A 22,809-nucleotide genomic window follows, 5' to 3' on the forward strand; every position below is an offset into this window, starting at 1 on the left:
GCAGAAACGCAACCCAACATCAGATGTGCATTATCCAGAGAAACAGCAGAATTTGGTTGCTGCGTTAATAGCTGGTCTTAATTGCTGCAGGATCTTTTAGAGTGAAAATCTCTATTAAAATGCTAAATAAGACATTATTTTCAATTGTCTACAGAGCAAAAACCAAAGAAAGACCCATTTTCACTACTATGCTAAGAGATGCAGCAGCACAGTAACCGACATACTTATGGCCTTTAACCCTACCTGTCTATGCTGGATTTGGTGTCTGCAATTTTGTTCAGGCTGGAGACTTTGAAGCCATAAGCACTTCCCCTCTGGCCCTTGTTCATGTAATTCCCAAAGGCAAGAACTACCTCCAAGAGTTGCCTTAAACGCTTGCTTCGGATGAGTTCTTTGGAGGCCAGAAGAATGGCTTGAAGAGAGAGAAAAAAGAAGGACAAGTTATTGCACAGTAGCTGTTTTTAACATGCTTGGGCCCATAATTTGAAACACCCTGAATATCATTTGCACAACAGATGCTGCAAGACTGTCTGTGTACTGTCCTTCCTGCACCCACATACCTCCTGAATGAGGGCAACTGGAAGGAAAATGCACTACATATTTGTAGGAAGCTCCCCTGAACATAGGACCAAGGCTACTCTCCTGTTACCTCACACTCTAAAAGCACAGCCAGTGAGAGCAGAGGCAAGGCTTGAGTTCTTCTGAAAATGTAGAGTAAAGCGCACTCACTTCTTCTCTGCAATAATCATGGATGTGGTACAGAAGCTATACACCTCTCCTGCTTCTCTAGGTTACACATTCCCTGAATATCAATGTCCTGAATATCTGCCCTTTGAAGAGAGAAGGTGCAAGGACTTGAGGGTGAGAAGGAAATGCTGACCTGCACAGAAAGACCATTAAAGCTTTTGGCAGCTCAGCCTGACAGCATGCTGTCATATTTGTCAGGTCGTATCTATAGTACAACAAACATGAAATTGACTTTATTAAGTCAATGGGTGAAAGAAGAGTGTCAGACAGAATTAATTTCTTAGGATATGACATGCCTTGGGCTCACTGGCTCTACAAACATAGCATGAATGTAAAGCATCTCCTTTGAAGACAAGCCTTTCTTGACCTTCCCTGCCCCTCTGCCCAACTCTTAGCAAAAGCTTTATTAATCATACCTTCCACTTTTGGTTTTGCTTCTGCCAGCCTCTCTGGAAACTTCTTCTTAAAGAATAATGCTTGCAGCCGCTGCTGATAGTGGTCAATCCTGCATGAAGGGCAGAGAAAAGCCAACACTGAACTGGAACTATTGAAGCCCAGTACGCTCCCCACATAAATCTAATGGTTGGATGTTCAATCCCATGAAGCCAAGGCATGGGATTATGGACATAGGTCAAACATATTACACTACATAATCAACCTTGTCATGAAAATGGTGGACCTCAAGTTGTTTTGCTCTCAACTGAAAAGGAGCTGGAAGAATTCCCATTACATTCAAAATATAAAAGTCATGGGAGATGCCAGCTACACCTCAACTAGCAGAACAAAATGTTAATCCTCATCAGGGGTGTAGCAAAGCTGGAACAAGAAAGAGGGTCAGAGGATGAGGAGATGAGATAGCTTAACAGAAAAAGGGATCTAAACGAAGTTCTGATCCCTGGCTACACTACATCTGATACTTGGATCTGCATTCCTTTTTGTGAAGAAATTTAGGCAGAGGAAGCAGATTTCTGCTTGTCATCAGGGCACAGGCCCTTATGCTTCAGAAGCACAGAGAAGTGGTTCTTGTCAATAAAGTTTGTGTCATGAATGGAAATATTTGTAACATTCACAGGCTTCTGGCAAACACAGGGTAGAATGCTGGCCCACAGTCTTGCACATTCCCCTACAGTGCCAGATGATCCATTTTCAATAACAACTACAGCTGTTTCCAAGAAGTCCTGCATGCACTCTCCCATGATGTATCAAACAGACCTGCTCATTTCAAAGAGGAAACGATCCGCCCGGGCCATGCGCTCGATTTCGTGTTTGTGCTCCTCCAACAGGTCAGTGTCGCTCTTTTCAGGAACAAACTTCAGTAGCTAGAGTGAGAGACACAAACCAAGCACTGAGATATGAGATCCAAGGAAAATGAGAGGGGGACAGAGGGGCACAAACAAACCCTGGTGGAGAGAGTGCCCTCAGATTTCTCTGCTACCACTGGGAAGAATTACATTGACTCAGCCGTGTGACCATAACTTCAAAAAAGTGCAGCTGTGTCTACAAAACTGACCTCTTCTAAACCTTTGCTTTCTGTTCTGTCTTTATCCTTCACTGACCCCATTAAGATTAATTTTTAATTCTATGGGGAATTTCCCATTTCAAAATCCTAAAGGCCAAGTGCTACTGCAACTTACCCAAGGGGAAGTACAGAGAGAACTTGATTCCCACAGCACTATTTGGAGTTTAGATTGGTGCAAACAAGAGCAGGATGTGTCCCAAACAGAGTGAAGTACCCATCGTGCATATCGTAGAGTACACACAAAGCCTCATCTATCTCTCTCGGGTATGCCCTACACTGCTGAAACAATAAACAATAACCAAGCACTTGGATATGTGTCTGACACTGGCTGCTATTCATATGCTGACCTTAAAAGCTCATACTTTGACAGATTTTTGACATATCTGGTGGTAGCTGCGCTTTAATATGGTTATAAATACTGCCCTGCATACAGCCTCAGTTCACAGCCACAAAAATTGGTCACAAGGCATATCAAGTTCTCTGCCTTTTACAACTTGTTAACACTTTATTGCATTCCTCAAATATGTGATATCCAAAGGTGTGGAGCATCAGAAGCTTGCAGTGACTTCTGGAGCAGCTGTGGTCACTCAACATGACAAGCAGGCTATAAATTTCCAAAATGGAAAAGCTTTTTGTGCATGATTAAACACTGTGACGGCACAGAAAGAAGGAATCACATTATTATTAGACAGTTCATAATTATAATGTTTTGCACACTCCTAAGGAACTTTATCACGTCTCTTTGGTCAAAGCATCATCTGTTACCTTTTATAAATGGAAATCGGGCAATGGTGGTGTAATTGTGGGGTTTTTTTCCTCACAAGCTATAGTCAACCAGGTGTTGGGGATGGAAGTCCCTGACTCCCCTTCTAATGTTCCTGTGAGATCCCTTCTAGTCCTGGCTCTTAACCATTGACCTACATGGCCTGGTTCCTGGCCCTTCCTGATAGAAGAGGCAGGTAAAGAAGGGAGATGAAGAAAAATAAGAGAAAAGGGAAACAACAGCAACAAAAAACAATCGGCAGGAAAAAGTAGAGATAGGAAAAATGATGGAAAGGAGAGGACATAAAAAGAAACCTCGCACCACTTGCAATCATGCAAATTTTGTACCAGTAATAGAAATGGTTACATGACAGAGGTATACCAAACAACATTGGGAAAAATACTTTTCTCATACTCTCATGTGCAGCTCCACTGACATGACAGGGCCAAGCTCTGATCTGCAGAAAACCCAGCAGTGCCAGTATGTACATCCACCTAAGAAAAGGCAGTGAAGGACATAAAAATAAGTTATATCTGACTTTAATCTTTCTCACCTGCTCAAGCATATCCTTTGCTAGGTCCTCTTGTTCATCCATCTTCAAGATTGCTTGTCTGATTTCTTCATTAGACAGCTTCAACCTTTCAAAAGTATCAACATTGTACCATTAGGGCAAAGTTTAAGCGACTGGCAATTCAGAAAGCAGGAAGCCCGAAACACTGTACTAAACAGGCATGAAACAACCACAGCAAGCTCTACTGTGAACCTGGTATTCTAGAATATTCAGTAAGAAGAACAAATCAGTTCTAAAGACAGGGGTTTTATGGATATTATATTTTTATCCTCCTCAGCTAATCAAACACACATCAAAAATCAGATGGCGATGAATAACAATCAAGTCCTCATAGATCAAAAGTGCTTCCAAGTTCTCCCATACTGGATACCACCCTCATTAAGTATAATAAAACCTTTCATGTCCATGTGACTTCTGACTGTGAGCTCATGTAACACCCTGACTTGTGAATATTAAAGCATCTCCCAGAGTAACAAATAATGGGGCTGAAAACTCTGTTACTGAGAAAGGGTTTTCTTGCAAGAAAACAGCTTGTGCTAGAGTAAATTCATTCTGTCAGCAATGACAGATGACAAAGGAACGAACAGACAGCATCTGCATATCCATGTTTCATATCCAATGTGGAACAAGCTCTGAAAACAAGAACTTGTTATCTGAGGTACTAAGATTACTTACTAAGATACTCTCCTTAGCACCTATTCCTGTCAATCTGTGTACGATGAGTAGCTACAACTGAACACAGAATCAATTAAGAAAAGAAGTCTCAAGGTCTCCACTCAAAATCCAGGGCAGATTAAGAAAAGGATTAGGAAAATTTGTGATTACCAAGATGTTGCTTGATGGATACCTGAAATGAACTTGGTGGTTCTCAGAGCAGATGTCAACAAAGAAATGCACCAAGACCAACCCGTGATACTCAGGGAGAGTAGGGAATATTGAAGTGAACCATAAAGGAAAAGCTATCCACAAGAAAATCTCAGTTTTGGGACTGAAGCAATAGAGTGCAAAAAGAAATATTTGAAGAGTGAAGTTTACAGTCTTCATGGACCTTCAACTATCAATATAATTAATTAACAGTAGAAAGAGAAAATGCAAATATAAATAAGAGACAGGCATGAGGCAAAATGTTTTAGTCTTCAGTGCTAAGAAGTTCCATGTTGAAATTTCACATTGCCGTTGGCATTTGGATAGAATCATATTTTTGGAACGAGGTAAAAGCAAAAGAAAAAGCTTTATTTTTACAAACAGGAAATATTACTAAATCTAAGAAACTTAAAATATTTTTATATTGCCCAATATAACCAACAGCTGGAAATGAAAATATGAATCAACAGATATTTGAAATTTTTTAAGTATTACATCTCTGAACTAATTGCTCTTACTGTGTTTTGAGTTGGTCATCATGTCACCTTTCCACGAGGGAAAACTGATACTAGCTAAGCAAGATAAAGCACTGAATTTCCAGAAAAGCTTCATAATTGGGGCATGCTCAGATGAGATATAAGAATTAATAGTTTTACAATGAAAAGGTTGGAAACTTTTTACTTCAGGTCATTAGTTTGACTCTGGATCAAAAAGCCAAACTTCGGTCCATGAGGTTCTGCATAAAGCTCTACAGCTTCAATCACAAAACGGAAGTGTTATTTTTGGCTTTAATAGTGAATTGTAAAAAGTCCATGGCTATGTGACCCTGCACTGATCAAACACTGTGACCAGAGAAGGGCTGAAACTGATGGCTGTGGGCCTGGTCCCTAGGAGACACATCCACACATGCCCAAAAAATTCAGTGCCTGAAGTTTTTAAATTGCTACATTTTGTTGATTATTTTTCCTTTAGAGAGCACCTTTGCATTTTCCAGAATTTGCAGTCTGCAGATTAGACTTGTAACACAGGCACACAGTGTGTGAGAGGGAGTAAAATAAAGCAACCCATTAACACCAGGGTGGAGGGGTATTGTTGCTACTTTCACAGAGTTTAAAAAGAATGAGGGTGCGTTTCCTGTGTTTTCCATGCAAATAACTCGAGCAATTACTCACTGACCACCCATTACACAGTGCAAATACCTCTTTGTGTGTTTGGGGATGCAGTAAACATGATCAAATAAAGGTCTGAGGTACATCAACACAACAGTGTTGCATATATTAACATTGATCTTGCTGTTCTGTCCAGAAGCCCAAGGATTCCAAGCTCCTCTGTTTGCTGCCGTTCAACAGCACTAAACACTTGAAAACATCTTCTGTTCAAAAATAATTGAGAGCCCCAAGGACAGAGAGTTACACAAACACTTTGATTTCTTGCATGATTCTGTGCCCTGCCAGCCATCGGCAGAAAAACATCTGGTTTGAATGGTTTAGCCCACAGCAGAGAAAAGCAGAAAGCTTGCCAGTCTCTTGCTGAGAGGCAGTTTAACTTGGTCACTAACAGGACTGCAACAGGGTCATGGTGCCTGCAGGTGTGCATCCTAGATTATTACCGATCTAGTTACTAGTATAGAAGGATTTACAGCAGAACAGTCTTACTCTTCCAAAATGGGCTTGTTCTTCTTCTGGGACAGGATGCCTTTCAAAAGCAACAGTGACACAAAACACAGATCACTCCACTTAAAAATGGTCTGAATAACTGGCCAAAGAATTGTTAATCAAGTGATTCTTCTTCTATTTTCAAAACTCGTGCCCAGCCAAGCAGCAGATCTTAAAGATGGCCAGCAGTAATGTGAAACAGATGTGCTGCTTTTAAACAGAAACAGGTGAACTGATTAAAGAAGAACCTAAAGCAGATGCGTAAAATCTTTCCATTTAAAACTGAAAAGAGGCATCCCTCAGAGCCTAAAACTCATATGAGAGAGACAGCAAAATTAAAGTGGAATTATGGCCCAAAAATTTACATTACAGAAATTACATTTTGGTATCTATTGGAAAGCTGCAATGACTTTCTTACAAGCTTTATGGATCCAGGCACTCTTCCTCCAGCTGCTGGAGGTAACTCAGTTTGGAAGAGCATACAATTCAAGATGTATTCCCTCTGCCTTACACTTCTCAAAATCACATATCCTGGGATCACAACACAAGAAGTACATGTGACCAGAAGAAAATACAATGCCCCTTTACTCAGCTGCAGCACATTCATTCATAGCACAGATACTGCCTGTTTTTGTTCAACAGGAGCCTGACACTGGTCAGATGAGGAAGGAAAAGGATCTTTACTGAGAACACTCCCTCCTTCTTCCCTCACCCGTACATCTGGTGGCAGTATATGGAAATCCAACTGCTTGAGTCATCTTCAAGCAATGTTAAAGCTCAACAAGAACCAAATAACTTCTGATATGGTACTTAGCCTGCCTCCCTCTATCCCCTCTGGCGTCATAAATAATCTCTATTGACTCTGCAGAGTAATTCATCACTAATCTCCCCAGGACACCTCGACTGATTTAACACCAGCTTCACTTGCAGACATCAAGTGGTTTATTGTTTCGTCCTCTTGGAGAACGCCGGCAGCCTGACTCGGAACATGCCTGGGAGACATGTTGCAGTTTTACATCAACTTCCCTTACAGACATCCAGTGCTTGCTCATTTTTTCTCCTTAAATATACCCATTGATTTAACTCACAGTAACCTCCCCCCTCCATTTCTCCCTCCCATGAATCAAAGCAAAATGCTTGTCACTCATTAACCATCTCCCCTTCCAAGGAAAAAGTGAGTTACTTCATGGGCTTGTTCCTTGGATCTTTCTTAGCCTTTAAGAAGGAAGCATACTTTCCCTCTAACAGAGAAATGGAGTTTTGTTGCAGTTATGATAAGCTCCCATACCACAGGGATCACAGACCCACTGTTCCTTTTACCTGGAGAAGAAGACTGATTATCATGTATCAAGGACATGTTATACCTCCTACTCAACTATGGTGCTCCCAACAGATGCCAATAGTAGTAGCTGTGACAGTGACAGGCACTGATTGATACTTAGCCACATCCTAAGGCCAGTTTGTACAGCTCACCCAAATTTTAGCTTTTATTGACTGCAGAATTCTCCATCTCCACAAGTCATTTCACACAGGCTACTAATTAATCCATTCCCAAACTTTGTGACTGACACACAAAGCTCAGCGCTCCTAAGGTTGTACAGCTCCCAAGCTGCAGGCTTTTCCATACCCACGTTTTGGGAATAGTGATTTCACTATCCCATAAAGGCCTCCTCTCAGAAGCAGCATTCAGGAGCCAGGCTGGTCTAACTGCACTTTCAGCCAGAAGACAGAAAGATGCAGCCACTCTTTCCACATCCTCTTATGTCAGTTGCCCACTTATCTCATTATTGAAGACAACAGCGCTTTCACTTTTGTGGGACAACAGCTGGGACATTTTACCAAGCACATCTTACACCATTATATCAACAAGCTGGGAAACGAAAATCCACCAGTGCCTTTTCAGAACATCTCTGTGAAAGTATTCTGGCAAGTACAGAAAGAAACAGGCTTTTATTTTCTTGTTCTCCTTCAGCAAAAGCTCATGAGTAACCAAGCAACTTTGCATTCGAATAGTTTCAATTACCTTCCAGGAAGGATCTGGGGATGACTATCTCTCTGAGCCAAGAGGAGCAAAGCAGGACCAAATATGGGAATCCCCAAATTACCATGAGATATTGATGAGGTAGTGGTTCATCTTTTATCACAACCCTACCTTTGGGTTCCTAGCTGTGATCTCAAACAGGATGGCATTGATTAATGTGTTCAGTTTGCCTTGGAGTATCATACCAGCATAGCAGGTAAAGCTATTTATTGTGGACCTTTATTTAAACCCAAAAAATCTCTCCAGGAACCCAGCAGGCACTGGTTATTGCCCAGTGTTTTTCAATACAGCACACTGAGGAACAGGTATGCTGAGTCCAATCAGCTGTTTCTGTATCAAGATATGATCTGTACCTCAGAATATCACACTGCTTCAAATCTACCTTAGAACAAGGGTGAACACTGAATTGTCACATGGCAGAAAGGCACACAGGGACTGGGGCAGTGTAAAGCCTGAACATGGAGACTGACATTGGCTGAATAGCTCGTCCCCTTAATGTCTTAAGAGTTAAAAGCAGTGAGGAGGTAATGGTGACGTGAGAAAAGTACTTTATCTCTTTCGTATTCTCATTGGAAATTCTGCCCAAGCCTTTTTTTCTTCTCCTTTACTGATGTTTGAATTGACAAAGCCACAAACATCTGGTGAACCTGCCTGCTAGTACCTGTCTACTGTCACATTCACATTTAAAACTATTATTGTGTAGTCAGATTCTGCCTTCTGCTACTACTGGTTTTATGACATTTTGCTAGCACTCCTACTGTTTCTAGCCTCTTGAGAAGGTTACTGCTGACTCACTAAGCCACAGGAATAATAAACACATCACATTATTCAGAAGGACACTGACATAATTATTTTGCTGGAATTCCTGCAAAATAATGTGCACAAAGAAGTTCCATAAGTATACATTCAGCCTTCTTCCAAGCAAGATGTCTCAAAGAACTGAATCTCTCCAGAGCATTTCACAGAGCAAGACAGTAAACAATACATATCTTGGGCATGTTGTGCAACGACATTGAAAGAAATGTCACTACAAAAACAGAGAAGCAAAAATATTATCCATTACTTAAGAAATGGAGGCAGGGAGAAGCCACAGTGGTGAGAGAGGTCAGAGAAATTTCCAGCTGCCAGGTGAAAGCAGGAAAACATGGGAATCTGGGATGACTCTTCCAGACTACACAAGTCTGATAACAAAACTCCAGCCTGGTGGAAACTGAAGACATCAGGAAATTCATGAGAGATAGCAGATTTCCAGTGTGACAAAAAGTAATGGTATGTTAAAAACACCATTAAGAAAGCTAAATTTGAAGCTGGTGGGTGCCTGAACTCAGCACAAACAGACGGTCCCATGTCCTGGTTGAACTATGGCCTACTGGAAGTACTGTGAGATCTCTCTTATGCTTTTTTAAACCTTTGAAGATGGCCTATGGAACAAAGCTTCATTTTAGATCCATCAGACTATTAAACAAGGACAATTTAATCCTTTCTCTGCAGGAAAACTGGAAGACTATGATAGACTAGTAGAAAGAGCTATCTTTATGGAAATAGAGATGAGATCAGTGAGGAAGGTTTATGAATTTGTTAGATGTCAGCAAAAATCAACTAGCGATTCAATTTTCATCTCTTTTCAGCCTACCATGTGGCAGTCTCTCTGCAAAAGAAAGCAAGACACATCTATTTCTCACTCTTGCTAGGTTTTGGCTTGTTGGACCATATGAAATATGAGCTCTGCCTGACCCCTTCTAACACAGTGTTAGTAAAACAAAAACATTTGAGTAGGGGAGGGAAAGAAAACCCAACCCATGCAGCTATTTTACTTTAAAGGACACGACAGTTTAGTGTAAACAAAGGGGGAATAAACTACAGGGATATATGCACAGTAAGAGTCAATTGGAAACAGCTGTTGGCAGATACTGTGGCAACCTGAAATCTGGGGCTGCAGCTCTGGGTTGCACAAACTCCTTTTGTTTGTCGCCAGTTTTAAATCCCCTCTCACTGCATGTGTGTGCACACCCCCATGCACGTGTGTGAGGTGTGCTGCAGGAGCAGCAAGTGCATGGCTGCAAGCAGGGATGGTTTGGCTGGGCGTGTCTCTCCTTCAGGGTCTAACCTCAAGGGGGAAGACGTGGGGTAATGAAAAAACCTGCAAAGGGGTTATAAAGCTCTTTCAACTATTGTCTGCAGCCATTCCTCTCAATCCCTGTCTTTAATATTAGAACCATATAAAGACAAACTGCAAAGAAAAGAGGCAATAATGTAAAGGTGCTATTTTAGCTCCCAAAGACTTTTGCTTTTCTGGTTGCATTTAAACAGGAAGTTTGGGGAGGAATACCAGTCCTGGGCCAATCTGTACAATATTCCTGATATTCAGCATGTAACACTATCTGTTACAAACATTAAATTATCTAAGCCAGTGGGATAGCCCTGGCAGGTGGTGTTTCCAATACCACAGCAGCAAAGTTAAGAGAGCACAGTGCAAACTCACAGACTCCAAACCTCTATCCTCCATGTTAGACCTGCTAGCAATAAGAACAGGATATTTCCAAGTGAAGAAGCTGACAGTCACAAAGCACAGCTTTTCACCTCTAGTTTGGAGTCCAGACCAGCAGCTCAAGGTGCACTAACTTCATGGCATACCTGGAGTGAACACATGCCATGCATCTTGAAGTGCAAGGTTCATGCTTCAATGACCTTGCTGCTGGAGGCAGCAAAAAGAAAGACAAAACACTGAAACTGTCCCTTCTCTCTTTCTGTACAGAGGAGATTCTTCTCAGGTATGATTGCTCAGACTTGCATAGCAGAGGAGGTGAATGTTGAAAAACATGCATTGCTGCTGTCCACATTGCTCTTGTTTTGGAGAGAGAAGATAAATATCTAGTGCCATACCAAGTCATAGACCACCTTCCTGGATCTGCCTTAGCCCAGCCAACTGGGCTACCACTTCTAGGAAATGTTCCACCTGCTTACAGAGTTAATCTGAACCCCATCCATAAGTAGTGGTTCAGTAGGTCCATCAAACAGCATGAAAATCCTGTTGTCCTTATGTTTCCTATTCCTCTGCCCCAGGCTCAGCGAGCTTCCCACACCAGTAAAGACGTGCTGGCAACTGCTGCAGAGAGAGAAATGTAAGCCTTTCCTCACCAAAGGTTTGGATGGTGACATGCAGGCTAATGCTATGTAACGAGCACAACGAGAGCCTCCATGGGCTTCACTAAGCAAGGGAAAAAATTCACTCCAGTCCTGATGGTCTGGCTGCAGCCTTGCTCTAACTGTTAACTTGCTTGAGCAGACAAGCATCACATTCCTATGAACCTGTATTTTCTACTGCCTAGTGAGACAGTTTTGCTGTTCAGCACTGCCACTGCTTTGCTGGGTTTTGTCCCCAGCCTTGCTGTCCCTCCTCTGGTAGGAAAGGCAGCCTTCTCAGTTTGATCAGTGTCTGCACAAATCTGGTAGTGACAGACCTCAAACCTGGCACTCATGTTGGTAGAAAGACATGAAATAGTATAGAGGGCCCTGATGTCACTGCGTGTGAATGCATTAGTCATTGCAGGAATACACAAAGGCAACTCTTGGCTTTGAAAACCTAATTTACAAATAGAAGACTTGATTATTCACAGAATATTCTGATTTGGAAGGGACCCACAAGGATCATTGAGCCAAACTCTTTAGCAAATGGCCATACAGAGATTTTAACCACAACCTTGATGTTATTAGCACCATGCTCTAACCAGCTGAGCTCATCTCAGTCTTGAATATGAATGCCTGTGTTTACCACCGTTCTTACCACAAGCCAAAAATGAACATCACACTCAGCTCTGCTGTATTCCAGGGAGATGGTCAGAGCAATATTTAGAAAGAAACACAGAACAGAGACAAATGACAAACACATTACTTAGAGTGAAGTGCAAGCACTGCCAAAGACCTGCTTTCATCTACCAGTGAGTAGTGATCACTTTCTGGGGATGAGTCTTCAGACAGAAGCTGATGCCCATCTGTTTGATGCACAAAATGTGTGTGTGGATATTTTTTTTAAGTGAGATAACACGTATGAGAAATATGCTTTTATGACACCATAAGAGAGATTTATCTCAGGCTCTGCAGGTATTAAACAGCAGGTCTAGTTGGGAAAAGAAACACATCCATTTGTTTAATTTCATCCCTTCTTGCCTCTGCATTGATCATGGCCCACCTGTGAGCTAAGGCTTAGCACACTTACTTGGAAAGGAGAATGACACAATTCTGGGCCCTCCGGCCATCAATCACAGAGAGCTCTTTCACCTTTCGTGTGGAGAGGTAAAGGTCTTCTGTTGAGCCCATCTCTTTCTGCATGTATTTCAAAAGGGAGGGAAAACAATCAGTATTATGTTTCTCACTCAAGACTGATAGACTTAGCTCAGGGTAATGAATAAACCCATCCCAACCTAGAAAAATCCACCCACATGATAAAAAAAGGAGACAAAGGCAGAAAGCATGGGGGTAGATCTTGTGTTACTAGACAAACAGAAATAATTAATTAACAACTATAAGCTCATCTTTGATCCCAAATACTAGACCTGATTCTGACCTATTGGACTCACACTACCAACAATTACATTATGTTAATGTGAAAAATGGGCATGATAGGAGAATCAGGCACATTATGATGAAGCCCACTGGTGTCACAGCATATCCTTCAGCAGATGCCTCCTCCAGGCCATTGGACCTGACCAATCCATGTTACATGAGAGATGCAAACAGTAAGGAACTATGGCATTTTTCTTACTAAATGGAAAAAAATCTACATTTAAACTATCTTCTCTTTTAAAACCTAATCAATATATTTAATCATACAGAAATCACCCTTTTCCAAAGTTGTCTGTATATCCCCATTGCCATATTCATCACCTGAAAAAACCTGAAAATCCAGTCCAGAACATTTGTCATAGCATAGAGATAAAAATATTTGCAAACTCAGTCTGACCATCCAATTTTTATATATAACAGCAAGCATGCTGAGTCAGATTAAAAGGTCCATCTACCCCAGCATCCTGTTCCTGGGAGTGGTCAACAGCAGATACTCAGGGAAACATGCCAGGTCATGGCAAACACATAGAATGGGTGCTTCCCAGAATTCACTCTCAAGACTCAAGGTTCTGCAATTCAAGGCTTACTCACATCAGCATGCCTAACCTCTAAAGAGATTTTGACACCCAAGCATTTGAGATTTCAGTGTAAATCATAGGTTCTATTGCTAGTTGTCATTTCAGTTATTGTTACAGTCAGCTACCACAAATTTGTGTTGCTCCTGTATATACAAAGGACTCATGCAGCCACATCCAAAAGTGCTGCAGTGAGCCAACAGAACCACCAACAGAAAGTGGCATTTTAAAGCAAGTGCAATGCACCATCTGAAGACTTGCACTCAGTAAATTCTTCTATATGTACCCAAAGCATCTAGCTTGGCAGAAAGAAAATTGCAACTTTACTTAAAAGTAACATTAGTTACAACAATTACAATAGTGTTTCCAAAAAAGGCAAAATTGGCATTGGGTAGGTTTATTATTCCTGAGTAACTAACAATACCAACAAGAGGAGTGTCCCCAGTATAACCTGGCATGTAGAGATTGCCTAAGTTTTCCTAAGTTTTCCTAAGTTTTCTCAGTTTGTGGGAAGGGAGACAGGGAGATGGGCAGCTGTTAGAAAGGAATAAAGCTACTTGATGGTCTCTGCTCTTGGTTTAAAAGCTTCAGTGTTCCTCACTAGCTAATATCTGCAGACAAGGACACCTGGATAGTGACAACCAGCACTCATCCCAAAGAAAAAAAGTTTTAGCCTTTGGCTATGTATGTGAGGTGTGGGTTTAGCCAGCTTTCCTTAAAGCCATCCACCAGGAATTGATATAATAGTCTCCATGCCATTTCCATTTCCCCAGCCCACAGAGTTCAACACAGATGAATAACTTGAACTATTCAGACATGGTCCACTCCTTGGTCATAAGGGCTAGACTCATCTAAAAATATATCTTCTTCAACTCATATTAAGGAGAGAGATATTTATAGCTACTTGGAGTCATGTGTAAGCAAAAGCAGATGAAACCTCAGGTTTTAGCAAAGCCAGATTCCAAGCTTAGCTGAAGGAAAACAGATTGCATATGGACTATCCATATTTTCTCAGACATAGAAAAAGAGGAGCAAGGGGGCAGTGGTGACTAGATTTTGTGAGAGAGGCCAAGCCCTAAATGCAAGAAGAGCTGGAGCTAGTATCAACCTGACAGGTAAGATGACTAAGTTTTATGCCATCATCCTTTACTGACTTCTCATCTGGGATAGCACTATGTTATGTGCTTCAAAGAGTATTTCAGATTTGATATTTTAGTTGCAAATTCAAAATTCAGCTAAAATTTCAGTGCTGAAATGACTATACATGGGGAATGTGTTCATCACATTGGTGCCTTGCTTCAAATAAAATTTGATTTTGGTTAGCTGAAGACTTGTACCATGGCAGCACCCTAGCTTCTGGCAATTATCAAGACTTCAGAGAACTACATCTACCATATTGACTTGTTTTGATATGCTGCCATGTCAGCCTCCCCCATGTGGCAAAAGCTGTGACCAGACTTCCCAAATAGAGTTCCCTGAGCACTCATGGTGAGAACTACTTTCTTCTGAAACCACCGAGACACTTATGATCATATCTGAACAATCCTTTCCTTGCAGTGTTGCTCTTACCAAAACTGTTGCCAAGAATTTTCCTTGAGGGGTTAGCCAGTTTAAAGACATATGCATAATCCAATATCTCTAGCTAAACACCATTTCAATCTTTTGCTGAACTTTCTGAAGGTTTCAGCTCTACATTTAACTCTTCTGCCAAAGTGTCCAGCTCTATGCAAAGAAATATTTCCTTTATCAAAAAGTCTGTGGCTAGTAAGTGCATCTGAAGACTTCAGTACTGTCCACAGCAGACAGAACACAGATGGGAACAATGGAAGGGAAAGGTCCCTGAGTGCCCCTTTTGCTCTCCTCTAGAGAGAGCATTACTTTGGTTAAGGAAGAGTTCACACTGACATTCTTCTTTGTCCCTGATCTTTTTTTTCTTCAGGATCACAAAAAAAGGGACTAAAGAACCAGCAGTGAGATACAAGCAAGTGAAATCCTCCTACCACAGAGATAACACATTTAAAATAATTATTTATCCCACCTTCCCCATCAAGAAAGCAGAGTGCAAGGGCATATGAAAGAGTAGCATGAGCTGTGACCCCACAGTGGCATGGTGCAGGACTTCACACACATGGCAAGAGGATGAGGCAGCAGACAATGATACTCACCTGCTTACAGGAGGAGGGGTTAGTTAGCAGGTCCTATGCAGGCAGCAGTCGCAAATAACGAAGAAGGAAACATGCCAAAAATTAGCACAGAGAAAGATACCAAGTTTAACAAGGCAGCTGAATTCAGACACACACCGTTTTCTAAGAGCATCTAATGCTTAGCAAGTAATACTGGCCCAGATGGTTCAAAGGTATTTCAGCATTTCTTCGCATATTTTAAATCAGCAGATGTCATGGAACTAAGAGTTCTAGGTCTTTTATGAAAATAATAAATTTGGTCTCCAAAGCATAAATCTTTTAGGTCTTTAAATATTAACTAGGATAATGCTTAAATACCTTTACAAATCCAGTCCAGAGCCTTACTGAAAGAGCTGCCAAGGTTATAACTTGAGGGTCAGTTCTCCTCTCCTGATGCACAGGCACAGTTTGTGGGTATTAACAAGTATAACAAGCAACAACTTGTTTCAAGGGTATGTTATACCCTTTAACAACTTGTAGCCAAGTATTTTGAAAGCACTCAGTAACTGCCAAAGCAGCCTTACAGCACTTCTGGAAGACAGACTCCAACTATTCCATTACATACTCAGTACTCCAGGAAAACACCAGCTATACTGAATCAAAAGGTCAATATTATACAGTAAGATTAGAGCAAGGTCAAAAGACAAGTACAGGAATACTTGGTCCAGTATTCTGTACACTGGACAATGTTGCTTTCCCTCAAAGCCACCAAAAAGGATACACTGGGCTTGAGAGAGGAGGAGAGACCCTCTGTCATTAACAAAATTAGGAAAACTGAAAATTGTTTAATGTAAATGAAACTGGAAAAATATGAAGATCATGTTAATAACAGCAAAGAAAGAAATGTCTTTATCTCTACTCATTCAACATTTCAGATGCAAAAGAGCAAGGCTTTGCATTGACATTTTTCTTTACAGACATTTGGATGAAGTTTAAAAGTCACAAACCGAGAGTAAACACATACTTGGTCAGAGTGGAATATTTCCGAAAGTAAAAGAAAAAAAAAGACTAAGTATGAACTTAAAAAAAAATTCTCATAAATTTTTAATTCAAAGCAATTTTGGTTGCCCAGTCTTTAAAAAAAATAAAAGAAAATTGATGAGGACTTCTTGATTGGAATACAGTTCACACTGGAGCAAGTATGGATGAAAAAGAAAGTATCATGTAAAGTAATAACAACAAAATATTTAAGGAAAAAAAAAAACCCAAAGAAAATAATGTAAATAACTCAACAAAAGCTGTAAGGGCAGCAAGATGCCTAACTGCACAAAAATACAAGTAGCTTACATAAGTGTTACTCTAGTGTCTGGAGCCACTGTCATAAAGTGTGTTTAATGAGGACGGAAGAGTGCTGCTCAGAGACCCACGGAGGCAGGGGTAAGGGTCAGGTTAGTTTATGGCTGAATAGCTCAGGCTGCTTTCCAGTGACTGGTAACATAGCCCTAAATATTATGATTCTAACTGAGACCAGGACAGCTTTGGCTTTGGATTTTGGGAACAAAAGGAAGCAAGGCTTTGCAAAGTCATTTCTAGTGAGGAAGCTGCAGTGTTTGCACCTGAAATATTGGAATGGAAGCTCTTCGGACAGGATCTAAATCCAATCTCTTAAAAGCACTGAAGTTTTGTGTGCCTTTCTTCCCCTCTGTGAACTAAGATCTTGTTTCAAGGAATGTGATTTGCAGAAAGAGAGAGGGACCTGCTGAAACAGCACCAGCTATTTGCAGAAGCAGAATGAGAAATGAAATCTCATCATGTAACAGTTAACATCACATTCTTCACAGCTTATCCATGTGGCTGTGAGCTAGTAAATAAGAACAGTTATTCATCATGTTTATTGGATTAGATAGAAAAATTAAAGAGAGAAGAGAGCAGATGGAAAATCCAAAGACAAGGGGTTGGATTGTTAATTTTAAGGTACCCAGTCATCATCACTGTAAGGAATAATCATAAAGGGTGTTTATGGCAGCTGGGTCTGTGTCCTTTCCTAAAACTTCAGAGCAATGATCCAGTTCTGCAGCATACAAAACACTGAAAATATTCCAAAAGCAAAGGAAAGGTGGGGGAGTTCAAGGAGTGAAAGTACAATCTGTCTGCTGCTAAATTTCATTCAGTGGAGATAGATTGAAAGTGAGTTGCTTTCCAAGAAAAAGAGGAGGGGGAAAAGACATTCTAATAAATGGCCACTTTTAAAGTAAGCTGTTTGCTCTATAATCTGTAATTCAGAGAGTTTCTGTCACCTAGCCAGTTCAGGCAGTTGGGTGTTTAAGAAAAAATAGACAAAACAAAAGACAGCTAATACAGTCACCTTGCTCAGTACTCAGGGAACTAGAGTCTTTTTTCTCTGGATGAATGGGACAAACAGAAAGTTTGATATGCAAATATAAATGTAAAGCTCCAGAGCTTTTGGAAGTCAGTGGCCACTGGCATTAACTAGAGTTTTACCTGTTGGTAGGTGCTATCTTGAGAGCTGCCCATGAGTATGAAGTATGCCCATATCAGAAGTTTAGACCTGCCCTGTGTGTCTGTTCAAACTTCTTTTGGTCTTCAGATTCTGAACGGGGCAGAGCATCAAGTAATGCAGCCTGATTGCAGGTGGGCAAGGGCTCAGACCATTGCCATGTATTCACTTCTCCTTCAGAACTTCAAGACAGAAAAGGTATGGAAGGGTTCACTCCTACCTGGTGCCTCTGATACGCAGAGAACATCTTTTCAAAATCTTCTAGATCCAGCACCTTGAATGCCTTTAAATCATCAATCTCATTCCAGATCGTGCCATGGATCCTCTCCTAAAAGGAAAGGACATATTTTAACAAGATACCAAAAGTATTTAGCTGAGAGCATCCATTCCCATTTTCATAGATCAATCTCTTCTACTCACTGGTTACATTGCTACGTACTACTGCTGTCAGTTTAGAGGACACACTTTGTTTCAAGAGTCAAAGGAGAGAAAATAGTGTTTGGGGGGTTTTGGGGTTTTTTTGGTTGTTGTTAGTTTTGAGGGTTTATTTGTTTTTTTTAAACATACTATTTTGTATTTTTTATCACAACCAGCCTCTAATGCAAAGGCACATTCCAAGACTAGCAGACCACATCTCAAGCATTATCCATGATCCCACAGTATATTTCCTTTCAAGAGTGGCCATCTGTCTAACACAACGATTGTGGTCATGCTGAAAGGAGTGTTACCATCAGGAGGAAAAAGCTTAGGAAAAGCACTGATGCATGACAAACCCCAGACACATCTTCCCTTTTGCAAATTTTTCCAGGTTCTTTTGTAAAGCCTAAAGGGTGTGTGGTTTTCATTATGTCTGCCTGTGAAAGTAGTTTAAATTATTATTTTATTTTGCTTTTAAGCTTTTGAGTCTTTGAAGTCTAATTGTTTCCTATTACATGAACTCCCTTGTCTACATGAGGTCTTTGTCAAACCAGAGAGACACAAACTATACCCAGATCCCTGAAACAGCATCATTCATGGTCACTGGAAATGTTCACAACCCTTGTGCTGATACATTATCCTGAATGCCAGGACCCCTAGATGTTTGGCAGACAATTAGCATGGAGGGAGACAGGCACTGACTACTCCCACTTGGTGTCCACCAAACCCAGAACAAACAGGTTCCTGTAGTACATTAATTATCTGATCAGCAGTCATCCTAAACTAAGTAAAGGTCTTGGGTCTCCTGCTGACTTTCTCAGGACAGATATCCTTTCTAAAAGAGGATACAAAGATGAAACTTTCTTCTCCTTCTGACTGACCCTTAAGGTGCATGTTGTGTGGAATGAGCTTTGGGTGCTCTTCACACCACTGACACCACCGTTCTTCATTTAGTTTATCAAGTGTGTATTTGTATTTATTGTACTTTATTAATTGCAAAAATAATGAAAATTCTGATTAAAATAAAAAAGAAATGGAATAAAAGAATTGTAAAAAATGACCTAAGCAAATCCCGGGAGATGAAGAGGCAGCAGAGCCCTGATGCACAGAAAGCCAGGAACCACAAGCAGTAGCAATGAAACCCTCACACAGGCTCCAGCTCTGAAGTATCTGACTTGTACCTACACAGCAAAGTGTGTTAACACTTCATTATCAGAACTAATTAGGAACAGGCTCTACTTCCCATTCAGAGTCATCAAAAGGAATGAAGGAAATGTGCTAAGCCACAAGGCTCAAGGAGCAACGAAAAAAAAGCCTGACCAGGATAAAATGAGGGGGAAATAAAAGTGTGAAGTGCTCTGGAGGAAATTCCTGGCAGGGCAGACACTGTGGAGGAAAACCAACACCCTTTCTCCAGAGGCAGCCTGTGAGTGCCTGAGGCTAAGGAGGGGTGTCTGCGGTGCTATTCAGTGAGAGCATATCCTAGATGGGAGCAGCACCCATCCCTGAGCAGGCTCACCACTACCATTGTATCATCCCTTGCAATCAGTGTGGCTCTTCTTTCCATAGTAGGAAGAACATGTGACTGTAACATGGCAAACAAGTCTGGGAGGCTCTTAGCCAAAGCAAGAGGAGACAAAATTAATTTTCTTTTGAACCTACCCTGAACTCCGCTGCCAGCCTTATCCAGAAACATCCAGGCAGAATGATAATTCTCATTCAATTTCCAGGCTGGCTTTGTAAACTATGAATTATAAATCCTGAGGGATGCATTTGAACAGCAGAGCAGTTCTCTGAGTGCCTCAGTGTTTCAGACTGTCCAATCAAACACTGAAATGGTAGAATATGTCTTGAAAGAAGTCCTTAGAGCATCACTGGGATAGAGCCCTGAGGATGCCAAAAAGCTGTCTGCTGTGTTTGGCAGAGGCTGGATGTGACTCAAGAAAGCTACTCATGAGTCTTGCCCATCTACCTGTCCAGCTGCAAAAATCTCATGGGACTGAGGTTTCCTCACTAATGGCAAGAACAGCGAAAATGTCCTACAGAAGTCTAGTCTGAATAAACTGCAAAGGTGCCAAAACAGGAAGTTCTGGGACTCAGAAAAGGACTACAGAGAGTGGTTCTCCCCCTACTTACCCAGGAAAACTACCGAGTGAAAATGATTCCAACTTCAATTCAGATTCGTTTTAAGAGCCAGGCTGAATCTGGTCCTATACAGAATGGTTTGTATGCTACTTGTAGCAGAAAGACAAATTCCAAAGCAGCAGCCATTACAATGGCATGCACAAACAGAACTTTGACCAAAGCAATCCAATTTTAGGATTAATGCAGTCAAAGAAAAATCAAGGCAGGCAGAGGTATAAACAACCTTTGTCACACGTAACACTTGAAATGGGCCTGTCCCTTCTATTTCTGCTATAAGCTCTGTCCTTGAAAATTTTCATGTTGCTGCCAGATAACTTCCTAAACTGAACTCTTGATACACAGTTTACACAGTTATGGATTAACTGGCTGATAGTTCCTTGTCATCAGCCAGAGAAGATAGAGTATTTTAAGAGAAACAGACTTGCATAATGTGGTTGCTATGATAAATTATTCCCTCAGCTACATAAAAATATTTATGGTCTCTAAATAACAATTTAAAAACAATTTTTTTTATTCCTTCTTTTCTTTTTTTTTCTTCTCTGTCCTTAAGGGAAAAAAAAAGAAACTAGAAAAAAAGAGCAGTCATTTTATCTGTAATGTTTTTCTCTCCATCTTCATTTATTTATTTATTCATTCATTTATTCATTTTATAAGTCTTCCACGATCTGGGGTTCCTGTTCATTGGAAAGTCTGGGCCCACTTGGAGTAGCAAACCCTGTGAACTGTACTTCCCACCATCCCCTAAAGAAATGGTGACACATACCAGGTCAGAAAACATCTTATGAGAACAAGTATTGACAAGGCATTTGCTCCATCAAGCTGAGTATTTGCTATGTTCCATTTAAGAATTCACTCACTGCAGCAGTTGCATCATTCCAGCTTTACAGTGAATCCCAGTTTGCTGACAGACCTAGCAACATTAGAAAATGACAGCGTTTCGTGGCACTACAAATCATATCAAACTGTCCTCTGCAACATCTAAAGGATGATTTTATTTACCCTGATAGATAAATAATGATATTCTGGAAGGCATCAAAGTCCATCATGCTCCAGTAACCTCACAGTGAAAAACCTACAGTACTTTATTTGACCTGCAGGTTCAGAGAAACCATGGAAATGATGAATGTTCTGTGAATACTGGAGCAGGCACTCCCGCTTATTAGTAGGTTAATATTTGTAGAATATTAACCAGAAAAGTGGAAGCAACTTAAAATTCTGATTCATAATTCCACTCTGAATCTGAAAAGTGATATGAACAAAGCACATTTTCCAAACTCTTCTCTTGATATTAGACCCTTTCTTCAGTGTGAGAAAAATCCAATTCAAGCAAAAGCTGTATTTTTTGCCTGTTTTTAATGAAGACAGCTGTTTTATCTCATTGTAGGCCTAGGCACCACCACAGATATTATGAGTAGCTTTGCAATGAGATTTTGGAAAACTCTATTAGCAGCATCCTTCATCATTTTATGTCATAAACCTCAGTCTGCTTTTAGGAAAAGAGTTTCAGAAATCAGAATCATTGACAACATTATAGAAACATATTTTTAGAAAAATTAGTGTCAAAATAAGTATTTTCTGTGACTGACTGTTTTTGGGGTTTGGTGGTTTTGATTTGTTTTTATATGTGTGTACGTGTGTGTATTTTGGGTTTTTAAAATCTCCTACATGGTATGTAGAACAAATACCTTTCTTATGAAAGTATTTCAGTCAGGTCTATTTAGGGCTGGCTAAAGAAAGCCTCTCTGACATCACTGATGAGAGTCATTTCCAGGACACTTGATGGGAAACTGCTTCTCCAGCCATGAGATAAGAAGCAGAGCAGTTGAAGGTTGGCTTGATTTATTCTGAGAACTTCAAATCAGTATATTTATATTTATTAAATAGGTAACTATTAATCCATACTTCAAATGTTCTTGAAACCAGTCTATTGCTTGGATTAACCACAAATGTTTGGTCCCTTATTGACCCTTATTGGTGTTGTGTAAAATTCGGAGTAAGAGAGCATTGCTGCCCAGAAACAAAGAAAGGAATCTTACCAGGATATTACAGTGGTTATATTGCAATATCTTTTTCTGAAAAAACAGAGATCCTTGGCACCAGCACTGCTGTAGTGCTGTATGAATGGAATTCACAGACAATGCTACAGTGCTGTATGAATGGAGCTGTGGTGTGGAAGGGCTTCATCAGAACTCAGCCCATCCAGGCATCTAAATGTCTTTGCCACTGATCATTAGCTCACATCAAAGCTAGCACAAAGTCCTTAATTCTCAATGGAAATTAGTGGGCTGTTGGAGTTTCCTTGTTAGAA

At 40.6% G+C, this 22,809-nt stretch overlaps 1 protein-coding gene across 3 annotated transcripts in view; it reads right to left on the bottom strand.

The window, feature by feature from the left end:
* DAAM2 (dishevelled associated activator of morphogenesis 2) overlaps positions 1-22,809 on the bottom strand; it is a 208,313-nt gene that overhangs the window by 22,230 nt on the left and 163,274 nt on the right. For 2 of the 3 annotated variants that reach the window (XM_088161273.1, XM_014877259.2), the window contains 7 exons: positions 18,160-18,267; positions 15,464-15,496; positions 12,377-12,483; positions 3,583-3,667; positions 1,960-2,066; positions 1,164-1,252; positions 244-412 (listed from right to left, as the gene is read on the bottom strand). In XM_088161273.1, coding sequence (XP_088017399.1) covers positions 244-412; positions 1,164-1,252; positions 1,960-2,066; positions 3,583-3,667; positions 12,377-12,483; positions 15,464-15,496; positions 18,160-18,267 — 698 coding nt within the window. The remainder of the gene's footprint in view (positions 1-243; positions 413-1,163; positions 1,253-1,959; positions 2,067-3,582; positions 3,668-12,376; positions 12,484-15,463; positions 15,497-18,159; positions 18,268-22,809) is intronic. The other variant, XM_088161275.1, reaches the window with a different exon arrangement.

Source organism: Sturnus vulgaris, chromosome 3 (assembly GCF_052056855.1).
Source record: "Sturnus vulgaris isolate bStuVul1 chromosome 3, bStuVul1.hap1, whole genome shotgun sequence".
NCBI classification, from domain to species: Eukaryota; Metazoa; Chordata; class Aves; order Passeriformes; family Sturnidae; genus Sturnus; species Sturnus vulgaris.